The sequence below is a fragment of the Geospiza fortis genome, unplaced genomic scaffold (assembly GCF_000277835.1).
Source record: "Geospiza fortis unplaced genomic scaffold, GeoFor_1.0 scaffold231, whole genome shotgun sequence".
NCBI classification, from domain to species: Eukaryota; Metazoa; Chordata; class Aves; order Passeriformes; family Thraupidae; genus Geospiza; species Geospiza fortis.
The window spans coordinates 384,429-401,201 of NW_005054351.1; the positions used below are offsets into that span (position 1 = coordinate 384,429).

The 16,773-nt window shown below is 35.7% G+C and overlaps 1 protein-coding gene across 3 annotated transcripts in view; it reads right to left on the bottom strand.

Moving 5' to 3' along the window:
* ZNF385D (zinc finger protein 385D) overlaps positions 1–16,773 on the bottom strand; it is a 416,209-nt gene that overhangs the window by 83,596 nt on the left and 315,840 nt on the right. For all 3 annotated transcript variants that reach the window (XM_031058889.1, XM_031058888.1, XM_005423367.2), the window contains one exon: positions 11,154–11,264. In XM_031058889.1, coding sequence (XP_030914749.1) covers positions 11,154–11,264 — 111 coding nt within the window. The remainder of the gene's footprint in view (positions 1–11,153; positions 11,265–16,773) is intronic.

The following is a 16,773-nucleotide window of genomic DNA, read 5'->3' on the forward strand; positions in this document are numbered from 1 at the left end:
GAAAAAAATCAAAGCAAGCACTGACAATTTCAATACTCTAAATGTAAATTAAAATACTTCAGACAAAAGGCTTGAAGGCAAGTGATTCTCCCACCAAGGGATGATTTTCACTTGTCTCCAGGTGTAACATTATGTGCACTGATGGGCTGATCAACAGAACAGAACTTCTCCCCAGCTGTAATCAGGAGTGATTGATGGTTGGGACAAAAAAGTTGATTATCATGACAAGTCCGCTGATGCAGAGAAAATAGGCTATGCTGGGGAAAGGATAAAACCTGTTCAGAGACTACCTTATAAAATCTCCATTCTAAGGGATAAAAAGAAACATTTATACCCATCTAAAAATTGCTAACATAAATTAATTCAGTACATTTGCTATGCATTTATATCTAAAGTTATCCCACCACAACACAATGAGACCTATCTAAATACAAAACAGACTAAATCTATTTTTAAAATCATACTTTGACGTCACCTCATCAAACAATTATATATATGAAAGTACCTGTATGGTCTACCAGTAGACCATTATCTCAGTTTAAATACATTATTTGAATTCATAATTGAAATTTTAAAGTCTATGGGGGAGTCAGGTGTAAGTGCCATATTGAATTCTTTGATGAAGTCAGCCCCTTTTAACCATTTAAAACCTTGGAAGACTTCCCTTTCAATTGAGCTAAAAAAAAAAAACAGATGCACAGGTGTGGGCAATGTGCCCTCAAAAGTATAGTTCAAAGGTGTGTTTTTTTCTTCCAATATAAAGCTGTTAAAAGGAGGTATTGGGTTGCAATTCCATTCCTTCAGAGGATAAGGTTTCCAGCTGTTAGCTGTGATGTAAGTAAGTACACAGAATAGCAAAATCTCCAGAGACTGCACAAGACATGAGAGGAGTGATAAAAGAACTTGGGAGCTGGAAAAGTCAGGCCTGGAGGTTCTGAAGTGGAATTTGTTTACATCGGGGCCAGTTGTGTTTAATAGCAATTCTTTCAAAAGGAAACATTATATTTGCTCCAAGAAGAGGCTGCACAGACACATTGGAGAAGGATGTATTACAGGTACCTATGGGAGCACAAATTTACTGACCAAAAAGAGAAAAAAAAAAAAAAAAAGTGTCCAGAGTCTGTGTTACATTACTTGGAAAGATTTTATGGGTATTGGAAGAGAGTATCATCAACCAAAGCCAAGTATAAGAAGTATAAGCACTACTAAAACACTACTTTACTCTTAATGCATTTTAAGAAGAAATTATTGGGCGGGGGGGAATTGATGAAAAACACAATTTGCTGCACGTTTTCTTCACTTTTTCTGTACCCCAGCTGGGATTTACCCTACCCCTGTCTGCTTATCTTTGGTTATTTTTTATGTCCTTATTGGTGCCTGAGAAAGTGAACCAGAAGTCACTGCTTGCTAACTGGAAGAGAAAATGTTTTGCCACTTTTACAGTGAAATCTGCTATCTGCACTGACTATTAATAATCCAGAATCTCAGACTCCCTGCTATATGAATTCTTATTTTTAAAAATAAATGTGAAAGTAAGAACTTAAAACAGACCAAAAAATGATAGATGAAGATCACACAACAAAGAGTTTAAAATTTTTCTTTCCTTTCAAGTGAGGACTTGCTTATGAAAAGTGGTTTCCGTAAAGACTTTCCAGCACAATTACTCTTAAATTTCAATTGCTTTTTAGAGTTGACTGACTTTGCATGTTAAAGGGAGAAGCTGACAGAAAAAAAAAAATAAACTGCCTCAAACACAGGTAAGTGTAGGGCAAAAAGTTAAGAGATATCTCTCCTTGCAGCTTAAACAGGCAGATTTTTCCATGAATGTCACAATGCAGAACCGGGAGAGACTTCCTTTCCCCTCTTTTACACTATTTTTCCCCCTGTCTATACTAAATCCCTCATGTATAAAATGGTATTTTTCAATTTACAGTTTTCAATGTACAATACTAAACACTGTCTTCTTTCCCAATTCCTGAAGCCAAAAACTTCAAAGCTCTGGTTAGCCTCTACCTGCCCAACCATAGCATTTTAATTTCATTCATATATTCCTCCATCCTCCTCCAGGCAAAAAGTCTGACTCTGTTGTAACTCAAAGAATGTAGTTACAGGACCAAATCCATTAAAACAACTGGAAACACATTTGTAATTTGCCTGGAAGATGTCTCAGTGAGTAACAGATAATCCGCTGAAAGCAGATTTTGGAAGATCTAGGACCTATGAGACCATTTAGGCCTGCATGCTGCCTCCCAGTATAATGTTTTCTGATACATTCTTACATATTAATTTAATCATTTCTGAGAGAAAGGAAATTTCTGATGGTAACACACACAGATGTGGAGGGAGATTGCTTTTATTTCAGACTTTCTGTCTTATTAACTGCTATCACCCCTGCCTTTCCTTCAGCTCTTAGCAGTTCTGAGATCCACGCCCACCTAAAGTTAAAATTTGGCCCCAAAAGGGCAAATACTGCAACTGTTCTCTTCAGTGCCACAAGCAAAAACCTTTTCAACTAATTTGTCTTCATATTCCACAGTCAGAATACCAGCCATTAATCTTTTGCAATTTATAAACAGCACTATCAGAGAGAGCAATTGCCTATTCACATATCATTTCTGGCAAACTCTAGTAATTTAAAAGAGATGTCAAACCTTCTGCACAATTGACTTGTTTTATCAAAATAAGTGAGAGCTTTGAAAATGAAATAACCTAATAGGATGAACAGAGGTAGGAAGCAAGAGCTGCCAAATGAAAACAAAAAAAAGTTTTAGTTTGACATAATCTAAATCCTACGCAGCAACACCTGATGATCAGCTGGATGTTTTAATCTCTTTCTATAGTGACTTTGATATTCAGCTTACATAGACATTAGACATTTCTCCTCAAACCTTCTTTCTCAGGAACCAGGTAGCTGAAAGCATTAGATTTTACTTTCTCCTGGATATATGGAATAGTTTAGATTAGAAAAGACCTTTAAGATTTTCAAATCTAATTGTTAAAACAGCATTGCCAAGTCCCTAAGTACAACTTCTACCCATCTTTACCTTAAAGGATGGTGACCCAACTGCTTCCCTTGGGAGCCTGTTCCAGTGTTTCATTAAGACACTCCCTCTTCTACTACCACTGCTGAATGTGGCTAGAGAGTGAATTTTGAGAGGAAAGTGTAATTCTTGTAACACGAATGCAGTGGACACCAAGGCACTCCATGCGTCCCCACCAGCAACCACCTAAGAAAGCAGCTGACATTAAGAATTGTCCTTTCTTAAAGTTCAGTCACATAAAACCTTCTTCTACTCTACTGCCTTCTTGACCTGAGGCAATGTCCCTGTGGGCCTGATACCCTCAGGCTGCTCCATGTTCTAGGACAGTACAGATTTGCTAGACAAAATAGGTTACTTTCATTAAAGAAGAGAATGACAAGGATTATCAAGAGTTTGTGTAGTGAGTTTGTCTAGCAAACTCCATGCCTTGCAGACCATACAGAGACCACTCACAGCAGTTACTGAGGGTCATGCAGAATATTTAGATTGCTGCCAGTGCTTAAGAGACAAAGAAATAGTCACAACCTTATCAGTTAGAGGACTCAGTTCAACACCAAAAGTACTCCAAAAGTACCCTGGAGTTCAAACATCAAAAGTATTTCAAAGCTAAACAAGGTACTCTGTCAGACATGCATAATTTCTGCTTCTATGTTGTATAGATACATAAAATTACTGTATAGAAACTGAAAATTATGGGAAATGTACTTTATACAGTAAAAGGAAATTATTTATACTTTCTACTTAAGCATTTTAGAAAGGATTTAAGAAACTGCAGTTTATATGAAAATTTATTGCTATGCTTAAATTCAGATTATTCTGGCTTTCATAATCTAGAAATTAAGTTACTTATTCCATACATGAAAAAGGTTATATATAAGCAAATAAGTATTATTTTGTTTCAAAATGAATACTAAAAAAAAGGAAAATAAAAAAAATAAAAAGTTTGAATGCTCTAGTATGGGAAAGACCAGAGTTGCACAGGATCTGACTGCAATTCATATTACCATCTTTAAAACTGTAGTCTAGGAAAGAGGAGGTCATTCTCCTAAAATATGCAGGCTAAGCCAATAAAAACAGACTCCACTGAACATCATACTAGACAGAGGATATACCAGATTGCTCGCAAAATTCTTCATGTAAGCAACTGAAATGCAAAATATTCAGTGCTATTTGATTAGACTATTAGAATGTGAAAAAAATCAAGTAATTAAATAGTTTGTTAGCAATTCCTTATGGTTTCTATATAGTATTGATGCAAATGCCAGATATCCCATAGAAATCTCCACACTAATCATTTTCTGTGATTAGTTGCTACTTTTTACAGTGACTACCACAGACCAATACCTCTGGAAAAATATCCACTCTGAGTGTATTTCCATTCTGACTCATATTCTGATCTCAAATAAATATCATATGCAATTCTGCAACAGGAATCAGTATTTGTTCCTCCTTACTTTAACTCCATAGTGCAGGAAAGATGGTGCATTATTAGAAAGAAATAGCATATATACAGAGACAGTTACAGAAATATATAAATTATATATATATATATGTTTAATCTGGATGAAATTTTGTGTTTGTTCAGGTACAACTGCTGCAATCAATATAATACCCTCATATAGTAATACTGATTTTAAGGAGATCCTGAGCATCTGTACATATTTACACAAAAGAATCTTTCTTAAAGAACCAGGCTGAGGAATTCATATAACACAGGCACATTGGTTTGGAAAGAAAAAAAATAAAATGCCCCAAGATAATAAATCAATCAATCAATGTGCTTGATGGCTAAAAATTCCTGCCAAAAGTGACTTTGCTTAAAAAAGCTGAGCACTACAATTCATGCAGAAATTATTCGGTTTATACCAAACCAGGATTCTAAATCTCTAGCTTAATTGTAAATCTGAATCTAACCCATAATTGTTGTACATTTGCATGTACAACCAAACATGCAAAGAATAAGACCCTGTGGTTATAGCCAGAAACAGAACAGTGATTGAAGCAAATAGCACTGATGGCTTCATATACCATATAAGCAAATTGACCAACAACAGATTTCAAATCAGAAGGGTGAAATGCTAAATAACTTCTAGTATTTAACTGTACCAGGCTTTCCTGGTTCTTAATGGACCAATATTTTAAAGTTCCCCTCTCTTTGTAAAAGAGAGACCACAGGCCAAGTGTAACTGTCATTGGGCATGGATGAAGAAATTCCTATTATATCTTCCAAACTACAGAGAGATTTGTAGATTAGTCAAGCAAGATGTCATATAATCTCTCAGATGTGGGATTACATTTATCATCTCTTGTCCAGCCTCAGAAACAGGTGCCTAATTTTTGAATACTCTCTGCCAACAGACACCCCTCAACTGTCTGTACGTTTCCTTCCAGAACTTCACTACCATTACAGTTAAAATTGTTTCATGAAGCAGTCCAACAAAAAAAAACTCTTAAATCAAATTAATCTGAAGAATTAGTCAAATTTATTTATCTATCAAAACAAAGGGACACAAAGATCAATTGGTCACTAAACTCTTATTAACTCCCTTTGATATATGGAAGCCAATTATATTTCCCTGGTCTTTTTTGCTGTACATCTGTCCAGTTCTTTCTACTCTCCCTAGCTGAGTAAATTTTTTTCACGTCTTGTCATACTAGTGAATGTGTTCTAAATACTCCAACTAATTATGCTTTCATTGGAGTGTGATGACCACTGTTATAAATAATTCTTCACCTGAGGCATTGCCAATTTCAACTCATAGAATCATAAAATAGTTTGAGTTGAAAGTGACCTTTTAAAGGTCATCTAGTTTGGCACCTCTGCAAGAAGCAGGGATATCTTGAACTAGATCAGGCTGCACAGAGGTCAGTTCAACCTGACCTTGAATATTTCCAGGGATGGAGCATCCACCTCTTTGGGAAACCCATTCCAGTGTTCTGGGATAACCCCGATTTTAATAAACTTATTTTTTATGTCTGATCCAATTGACCCTCCTTCAGTTTTAGCCCATTAACTCTTGTCCAAAAGTTTGTTCCCATCTTTCCTCTAATTTCTGAAAGGCCACAGCATTCCCTTCTCCAGGCTGAGCAACTCCAGCTTTCTCAGCTTTTCCTCACAGGAGAGGTGTTCAAGCCCACTAAACTTCTTGGTGTCCCTTCTCTGGACATGCTCCAACAGGTCCATGTCTTTCCTGTGCTGAGGATCCCAGAGCTGGACACAGTGGTCAAGGTGGGGTCTCACAAGAGTGGAGCAGAGGAAAATCCCCTCCCCTGAGCTGCTGCCCACACCGCTTTGGATGCAGATCATGACCTGTTTGGCTTTCTGGGCTGCAGGTGCATATTGTTGGGTCATGTCCAGCCTCCCATCTACAAGCATCCCCAGTCCTTCTTGTAGGGCTGCTCTTGAATATTTGCTGTGGAATACTTACTTATTGATAAATCTCATGTTTGGGGGAAAACATTATCATAGCATTAGTTGGGTGAGTTTTTCTTTTTTTTTTTCCTGCATTAGCCATCATATTTGGATTATGATTCATAATCCCATTAAACCCGACATTTACTCATTTTAGTACTTGTGCATTTACTTTTTCCAGTCTAAGCACAATAGTTCATGCTTTTATTTACTGCACTTGTCAGAATTCCAGACTGTTTTCTCCAACTGGAGATAATTTTGGACCGAGATCTGGGACTTATAACCATCCATCAAGAGCCTGCCACCCTTCATCTAGATGTCATCCACAAAACTGGCATGTGTACACTGTCCTGTCAGGCACGCTGCTAACGAAAAATGAGAGTAGCAGTAAGCATGGAAGAGACTCTTTCAGATCCTGACTTGTTGTGACCTTTTGTTTTGACAGGAAACCATCAGGAGCTACTCTTACTGCAGCTCTTCATTCTGTTGTGCAGCCAACTTTTAATAATTTCACCTGGACTGTATTCTCCTACTTACTTTACAGGACTGCCACATAGGACTGTATAAACCCTTGTTACAGCCAAAATATGTCACATCTATTTATTCCCTATTATCCACTTGTCCAATTACCCTGTCAAAGGAAAAAATTAGATTCATTTGACATGATTTGTTCTTGACAAATTCATGTTGACTGTTTATTATCACCTTATTATACCCTAGGCCCTTACAAGTTGATACATTAATCTTTTGTTCTAGATATCAAACATAGCCTAAATAGAACATTAGTCCTCTGGTCCTGCTTCTTTCCCAACAAAAGTTGGAACCATAATAAAATACTGCAGAATTATATTGCATCCTTAGCCTCAAAAAAATCCTTCACTGATTTTTTTAGTGGAAGTTGTTTTATCTTTTAATGTTTTGTCTTTTGAATCCAGATAAATTCATACAGTGGAAGACTATATTAATTTGGTGATACCTTTGTTTCATAGAGATGGAGAAAAATAAGGTAAAAAACAACAAATGAGGACTGATGAGCATCTCTGATTTGCAGGGAAATATTACTACTGTTGCTATTAAAGTCAAGCAATAATTTCTGGCTCATATAATTGGAAATATTTTTTAAAGTGTATCATAATGGAATTCAAGTCCTGTGAAAAGATCAGAATGCTGCCCAACCTTTCTATAAAGGCATACTGGGTCATCACTCAGCCATCTCGTTAAATGAGGGAAGAAAAAGGTAATTCCTTTGCAAAAAATTGACGTTGTTGACAGATACTGATGACTATATAAATTCATCAAATAATCTCATGGGCAAAAGAAGATCACATAGGCAAGGCAGAAAAATTCAGTAAGTGTTTTTTGGTTGTTTTTTTTTTCAGGCCATAAGCAGAAAATTACTCCTACAGCTACCTATAGGCATCTGAAATATCCTACTGAAGTTGTCTGGACCACATTTTACAGATACTTTTGGATCTTAAAGATTTAATGTTTGCTACAAGCAAGCATTTACTGGTGCAACAGCTCTCAGCAGCTGCCAACATGTAAGTGGCAACATCGGGCCCTTGCAGCTAAGCATATATTTAAATGTTTCACCCTAGTTTGAATGCACAATGTGAGTGTAAATGATATATCTAGATTTCTCTGGAAAAGAAAATGGACTCCACAAAACCTACCTTTGCTGTTCTAATGTTTTTGCTCAGCATGGAGAGGCTTTGGTTATTTGCACATTCCTCCCTTCCCTTGTATGAGATTTATTTTAAAAAAACATATGAACACACAGCTGTCATGAAGATTCATAGATAACTCCTTTATGAAGAGGCTAAATTATTTTAGACTATTGTACCGCCTTTTCTCATCTTTTTTTAATGTGATTTTTATACCGTGTAACCAGGAAAAAAAGCTCTGCTTCTCTTAAAGAAATCTCTATCTAAAGGGAGAAAATTGTGTATTCTATGCAAAAAAGACAAGTCCCACAGACCAGTTTTATTGTAAACATTTTCATAATATTGTTGTGTAGCAGGCAAATGGAATTTCTATTCATTACTCCCTGATAAAACCTATCTCCCGCATCTAAAAATAGAGACATATTGGTAGAATAGACACAAAGCCTATGTTCCTAGACAGAAAAGTTATTTATTGCTGTTATGGATTTAAATTGTGTTCAACAAAATATGATGAAAATGAAAGGTAGGAATATTGAGTAAATGAAAACTTTTTCATGATAATAGGAGAAAGAATTACAATGTGTGTGCTTGCCATTCATAGTAGAGTTATCAAAAAATGATAGCTAACACCTCTTTTTCTTCAAAGCATTTTTTTTTCTTTGAATCCAAATATTAAATCTTTAGTTTACCACATTTTTGCTTCAAACACAGGTGGAAATTTCAAAATTACCTAAGCAATGGAGGAAATAGCTCTACCTATTCCCCTCATTTTTCAAAAAAACATTCCTAAGCTGCAGTGGATCTCTGAATACAAATTATTTCTTGAACATCTCAGCAGAGCACTTTGTGATTTTCAGCAGCAATAACTATAATCACTGGAATGAGGAGACACCATCATAAAGATATCCACAAATTGCCTCTGTGTGGTAGTGAGAAGAGGGAGAGATATCATTCCAGGTTAATCAATGGACAGATTTTGGATCGCAATCTCTCAATCAATCAACACTGTGGTTGCTTTAAAACTTAGGCAAATATTAAAAGTGGAAAATGAAACATACTCATCAAGAAGGTCTCCCCATTCAGTAGAGATAATATTGATCTATTAGAGAGAGGGGAGCATTAAAACAACCTTCTTTCTGAACAGTGTTGGCTATTTGAGTTCAAGCCTCAAGCACCTGAAGGTGTGAAGGGACAGATAGATATCAACTAGTCTTCCAAGAGTTTTCTGTGAACAGCTTAAATTAACACATGCCTTCTGAAACCAGTTTTTGGACACTGTAGATGGCTCTGAATATGGCTTGTTCTTCCTCCCTCTCTCTTCTTCAGAAACCTTTCTAAAAGCAGCAGAAAAGGAGCAGTATGGGAGCAGAGTAGTCCTCTGAGTAAAAAAGTATCAGTGTCCACTGATGCTTTGTCTCTGTGTAGAAGGATTTTTACTTCAAACATTTTATTCTGGAAAATGCCTAGATCTTCTCAGCTGGAAAATTTTCCACTCCATATATCAATCCAATTCATGTAACTGCTAATGAACTGAGTAACTTTACCAATATGTTCATCTTATCTTTTGTCTAGACTTTTTTGAAGACAAACAAATGGTATATCCTCTTTGAAAGGAAGTGTTTCACTCTGGTATGTAACACTGAAGTATTTGATCCCTTTTTCAGCTATATACTGTGTCTGGTTCAGTGTGACATGCTTTTTCCTGAGACAAAGCTGAAAAAGCTGAGAATTTTGAGTGATAAATTGGGCTGCCTGGTGTTGGCAAGATCCACTGTGGCTCAGAAGTCACCATCATCCCTTCCTCATTAATGACTCAGTATCCACAGTCCTAATTTTGGCATCTGGTTTCTAAATAGAAGAGCCTAATTTGACTCTTCTATTTTTATCTGTGATGGACATGACAGTTTTAGAGAGTGTATTGCCCTTCCTTGCACCACTCTTTGAGAATTATGTCCGTGTTATAAAAGAAAGTGTCCATTCAGTAAATGAGCTAAATAACCTGGAGTCATCAGTAAAATTAAATATGTGATGCTGACTGGTCCAGAAATTGTGACTGAGATATTTTTGAAATTATTTCCAAGGGATAAAAAGCCGAGGGGAATGAAAGGAAATACAGTATTTTCACCCCCAGATGGGAAATCCCTAAAATAAGGCTTCAAGGTTTTGATAAATAATCAATAAACTAAAAATAGTACAAACTGTATATAAATAGCTACCTTGTAAGAGGCAGGAGTACACAAGAATTATTTCACTTCTTCCTATGACTAGAATTAGAAAGGAACCTTGTGGACACTTTTGGGTTTGACCTCACTCTAAGTCAAAATATTTTTATTCTGGCAGAAGTAACTTCCATATTTAAATTACGTAGTGAATTAAAGACAGGGGAAGATTAGTTCCCACTATCAATGCCCGTGTGAAGAAACTTCCTGAAGAGCCTAGAATAGCAGAAAAAAAATCACTTAACTATGTCAGGTTTGGTCTGCATACACAGTGATTCTGAGAAGGAAATAGAAGGGCTAAAACCTAAGAGGCTTTTCTGTGACACAACAGGTATTAGTTGGCAAGGAGCACCACAGCACAGCTCCCTTGGGTAAGTATGGGAGACAGGTTTCCTTCCTTGGTGTATTAGAGAGCATCTCCAGTTCAGCTTGTTCTGCTTTGTTGCTGGAAGAGTGAGAGGATGAAAGGTAGGAGCCAACTGAAGGGACACATAACCAGGACTGGTAGAATAATTAGGATCCAGCAAATATACCAGTGTTATTAGCAGTAATGGATCAGTCAATTTTTTCCTATTTACACTCAGTGCAGCACAACTGATGTTGATGAGCTTACAGGGATATATTGGCAGGGAAAATCTGGCTGAGTGTATAAACACTACCAAGCCATTGTGTTTATTTGAAACAGCCTACAGCCTTTTCATCTGCTGAGCGACAAACTGAAATCACAACGTTTCATTTAGGCTCAATTTCTGAAAATTATGGCACATCCTAGAAGATAAGTACATATTTCTAATCTGATACAAAATGATCAACTTACATCAGAATTGAATCTCAGCTGGCAAATGTTGCATGATATGATTTGCTTTCTTCGATGAGGAAGAGGAACTCCAAATGTATGATTTATTACAGCTTTTTGAATTGGGTCCATCTGTGAAGAGAGAAGAAGAAAAATAAAAAGCTTTTGCTGTTCCACTGTGCACTGTTATCTAATATCTCAAAACAGATTCTGCATCATTCCATACTATGATCTAACAGAAAACTACTATTTTTCTTTGAAAATGAGCATTTATTTTCTATGTAGTTATACAAAAAGGTTATGCAAGGAAACAAAGAAAAATGTCATTAACTTCCTTGAAACACATATCTTTAGTTCAATTTTATATTTCCCTTTAATGAAGAAAGATGTGAGCTGTAAATGCCGAACAGGTTTTGCTATCCAAACATCAATTTATGATTTTTATATCAGAGAAAAGTTAGCTCAATAAACAAAACAAGAACATTTAAAATAAAATTATTAAAAAAAGGATTAATGAAAATGTGAAATAATATTATGTACATATAATTTCAGAATAGCACACAATACCTCAGTATTATCAAATAATAATAATAATATCCCATGAACCAGTAAATTAACCTCTTCCTTGAAACAACATCTACACAACTTACGAAAGATAAAAATCCTCCAAAGATTATTTTCACAGTCATTTGGAGGAAACTATTTTGTATAAACCCTGCTATAAGGATGAATTTGGACCTTTATGGAAAGGATTATTCTGAGCTAACTTCTACCAGAGCACTGATCTGATAGCATCTGCAAGTTAGGTTCCCTATTAAAAAAAAGAATGCCATTTTGGCAGAGAATTTCACAAAAACTACTTGAGGTACTTTTTTACTTGGAGGATTGAAATCACGTTCCCCAAATTCATTGAACAAAATGCTTCTTATTTCTTTTTCACAAAATCATTTGACAGATACTTTAAAAATCTGGTAATAGCTTTGCAGCAACTTGGTTAAGCTACTGATATTTTTTATCTTTAAATTGTTTAAAAAAATCACATATTTTGACTAATTCTGATAATCAGTATTCACAGAGCATAATCTGTGTATGTCATGAAACAGATTCCATCTTTCTCCCTGCCCATGTCTCCATGATTCACTATTTTCTAGTCTGTTGGCAACGGGTTATTTGATAAATAAAGAATCAGAGCTTGTCCTTAGAGTAATCAATTATTCATGAAAGCTGTAATGGTAGACAGTCATGGCCTCTATTGCAGTGAATCCAGAGCAGATCACTACAGAATTTTTGCATCACCTGACAGCTGTTCAGTGTCAAATATGAAATGGGTCTTTAAATTCATTCCTGTTGAAAAGAAAATAAGATTGGTTAAAAAAAAAAAAAAAATTAAGCACACAGAAACACACACAAACCCCCCAAACCAAGGAAGACAGCAGACTGGTCTGGAAAAAATTCTTGGTTTGAGCATCCTCTTCAATTTGATGTGAAACACCTCATACATTTGTGTGATGACCAATATAAAAGAACACCAATCCCACATAGAAATGAGGGATGCCACTTAATATAACCTCAAAATAACATTGATGAGGGCATAGTATATCAAGCTCTGAAAGACAACAGCAAGTTGTGTAAGACTTTCTGCAGTGACCAAACCAAGCTCTAGGAGTACACATTTACTGAGTAACACAATCTTGAAAATGCCCACAATCCAAAAATACTATTCTATACACCAAAAAGGACACCTATACATGGGAAAATAAATAAATTGTAACAGCTCTTCTTTTTTTGACTGCTCCACTGAGAGGTGAATTCTTATATCAGCAGAATCAATAGACCTGTATCTTGCTATTTTTAACACTAAAGCCTGACATGGCCTTAATTGATGCTAATTCTGTGCTGTTCGAGCTTGGAAAAATTCTCTCTTGCCACTGCAGGTCTAAAGCAATTAGGGAAACCTGAAGTTCAGATGCAGGGATAACTCAGTACAGGGTAACAAGAAATTGTGCATTCTTTGATCCAGTGTAACCGTTTGGTTTCACATTAACCACAGCTGTGAGATTCTTTAGAGAGCTTCTTTGTTCACTTCTTCAAGTTATGGTATTTGTCAGATGTGAGATAATGGCCTTCAGTGTTACCATGTTAATCTTTCCCACTATCTCACAAGTGCCCATTATCTCACAGTGACTTGAGAAAGCGAACAAAGTTCTCTATGGGTTAAATAAAAGGTACTACCATGGTTCAGAAGATGGAAAAACTAATTTTTTTTTTAACTGGACTTACTCATCTTCAGAATAAGTATTCTAGCACCAAATGAGGTTGGATTTCTGAGGCAATTGATGCTTTCATATTGAGAATGAGACAAAATATTTTTTAGAATTAAAAAGATCATGAATGTGTAGAATAGTTGCTTTATGTTACACTTAATTTTAATTTGGTCTCATGGAAAAAATGTGTGGTTTCTTTCCTAATAAGACCACAGATTTTTCTCTTGTTTATCTGCTGATGCAGCAACCCATCAGCACCCTTCCCTCTGAGTTTTTAAAGATGTAGAATTCCAGGTATACAACCACATGGCATTACTGGGAATAGGGTGCTTTGTATTTATGGCTCTAAATGAAGAAGTGTTCTGGATAGTTTTCAAATTAATTAAGAAAAACTGCTTCAAAATAATAATCCCTTCTCTGCCAGTTCATAAACTCATAGGATTGTTTGGGTTAGAAAGCACCTCATAGATCATCTATTTCCAGCCCACTGCCATGGGCAGGGACAAATTCCACTAGACCATGTTGCTCAAAGGCCCATCCAGCCTGGCCTTGAACCCTTGCTAGGATGGGAGAATTGTTCTTTGATACTGCAAAAGACAGCTAGATTTAAAAACTTAGCACCAGATTCTAATAAAGTTGGGACAGAATGCTTGAGGGATATTTAATATTATTAGTTTTCCCTGGAGATTTCATTTGGGAAACATCACCAATCCATAAATTCCAAATAAACATCCAAAAGCATCAGATAAGCTTCCACAAGTTTTATGCAGGAAATCTGAGAGGCAGCAGGATACTTAGGTGCAGCATGATAAGGACTCAGATCTCACAGATACTGGAAGACAGAGAGGAGACCTGCTGAGAGTCAGAGGACTAGAGCTTGCCGATTGCAGAAAATAGAGAGCAAGAATTGCAGGGAAATATAGAGAGGGTAATAGTATCATATAGCAGAGATAACCAGCAAGTGGTGAGATGCTTTAAAGCATCTCCATGCACTTTGAGACTTACTGAACATTACTAATTACACATATAAATTTCATTTCAACTTATGTAAGTGGTATGCACTTTCAAAATAAAGGTTATCATGATTAACTTTGATAAAATCTGTTTTTTACTCATTACTAGTTATCTTTTACAATTCTGGATTTCATTTCTTAGACTAAACTAATTTAATTTACTCTCATTTAAAGTGAAGGACGTAGAAGTTTGCAATTCACATGAAAGATTATCATTTAGAAGTCAAAGCTGTGCAGAAGACCAAGGCTGGCAACATGTCCCTTTACTTCCTCTTGACAATATATTTGCACTGTACATTACAATACAAAGAGAGTTTGCTCTGAGAGCTGCACTGTTTGACTTGTCCATCCCCTTTTGGCTTTCTACTCTCTAGCACCAGACATTTTCTATACATCTCACTTTTCCTTGTGGTCAGTCTAGGGATAGCACAGTGCTCAAGGTTTACTGCAAACCACAGAATGATTATTAGATTGAGAAATGAAGATAAATATATAAGTTAATTTGATTAATTTTTGGTTTCAATAGATGCACATCCTCTGTGTTTTATTCAAGCTGAAAATTATTCAAGCTGAAATTTGTGGCAAGATGATATGATTCACATTCTTCAATCAAATACTGTACTCCCTTCCCAAAATCTTCAGGAACTTACTATACTTTAGAAAAAATCCAGGCTTAAACCAAGGGCATGATAGGAATTTTCCCCTTACTGCATATTCTTAGCTTTGACCCTATCACTATAATTTGATTTTGATTGTTTTAAATTCAGTCTTGCCAGACCTATGATATTAGTTGTATTCCTTGTTCTTGTGCGTACTATAGAGCATGAAATGCTCTTTATCTTGTGGACTGAAGATGAAAGGAGTGGCTGTTGCATGAACTTTTCTGGAGGAAACACCTACCACAAAATCACCAAGAAGCTGACCCAGGAGATCCCTTGTTATCCCACATGCCTGGAAGAATTTTCCAGAATCACCATAGCTGCTATCCTTGAAGGCTGGCTGTAGCCAAGTTTTCATCTCATTAAATTTTCAGTAAATATCTGTGTAATGTAGAACCTGAGATGGTATATTTTACATACAGAATAATCTGATCCTTTGGAAAGTAAATCTTACATATTTTCCACAAATAATTTCTTAGTGTTTTCACATGCGCGCACGAGTTTTGTCCGTGTGTGTGTGTGTGTATTTGTGTGTGTGTGTGTGTGTTAAGAATTGTTTTATGCTGAAGCTGAAATTCAAACACAAATTTCAAGAAATTTCAGTGTCTTCCTGAATTTCAATAATTTTTAATATATATAATTTTTATTAGTTTCTTTTCTGTGACTTCTTATCCCAGAGGCATAAGAATATGCACAAGTTAAAAATCATAACAAAGCAAGAGCCTTAGGAAAGCATGCAAGATTTGAGCCACAAAGGCTCAAATCACAAAGAGTACATAAACCAAAGGGATTTAATTTTTAAATTTTGCATTAAAACCAAAAGCCATGATATGAGCTTAAGGTTTGTAGTAAATTAATTTAAATTCACTAATGTCTATAAATAAAACCATCCAGGTCAAAGGATAAGACGATGTGGATGCCTAGAGCCTGTTCAGAGCATATGTTAGGCCTAAAGCAATCAAAAAAGTAAGAAAGTATTTTTACCTCAAGACCAAAGAAATTAGCTGAAAAAGACTGACTCAGACCAGATATGGTCTTATACTAAATGAGCAGAAAAACAAATCAGGTCATTGAAGCTCTCAGGAAAGAATTGCTTCAGACTATTTGAGAAGTAATCAAAAAATAAAAATTACCCATCAAAAGGCTGATTTCCATTACTTGAACAGCTAAGTGAATTTAGTGACACGGGTACCACCACCTCCCAGAACCTCTTAAAATCCAGATCCTAACATATTTGATAATAATATTACAATTAATATTGTGCTTATTTGGCCTCATTTTGTACTTACTAATACATATGTATTTATGACTATGTTTCTCAATGGTGAGAAACATAGTCATAAATATATAATCATATACATCTAATTGTAATAATTATGTACAATTACTCATAATTTAATTCCTTTAATGTTATTTTGATTGTAATATTGCACTGTGTTAGGGCTGTAACATTGATAAGAAATAAAGATAACTCAGTGGGGGCTCCTTTCATTCATTCTCTTATGTTCCAATAAACAGTGAAACTAATAAGAGCATTAGAAATAGTTTAAATCCTATATCAATCTTTGCCATTACCAAGCAAAAATCCCAAAATATCACATCCTCCACGTCATACTCACTGCTCAGCCTTACCCATTTTTAAAACTGCATGATAAATGCAGTTTTAACACCAACCAGTTCAAACATAAAACTGTTTACTTGATTA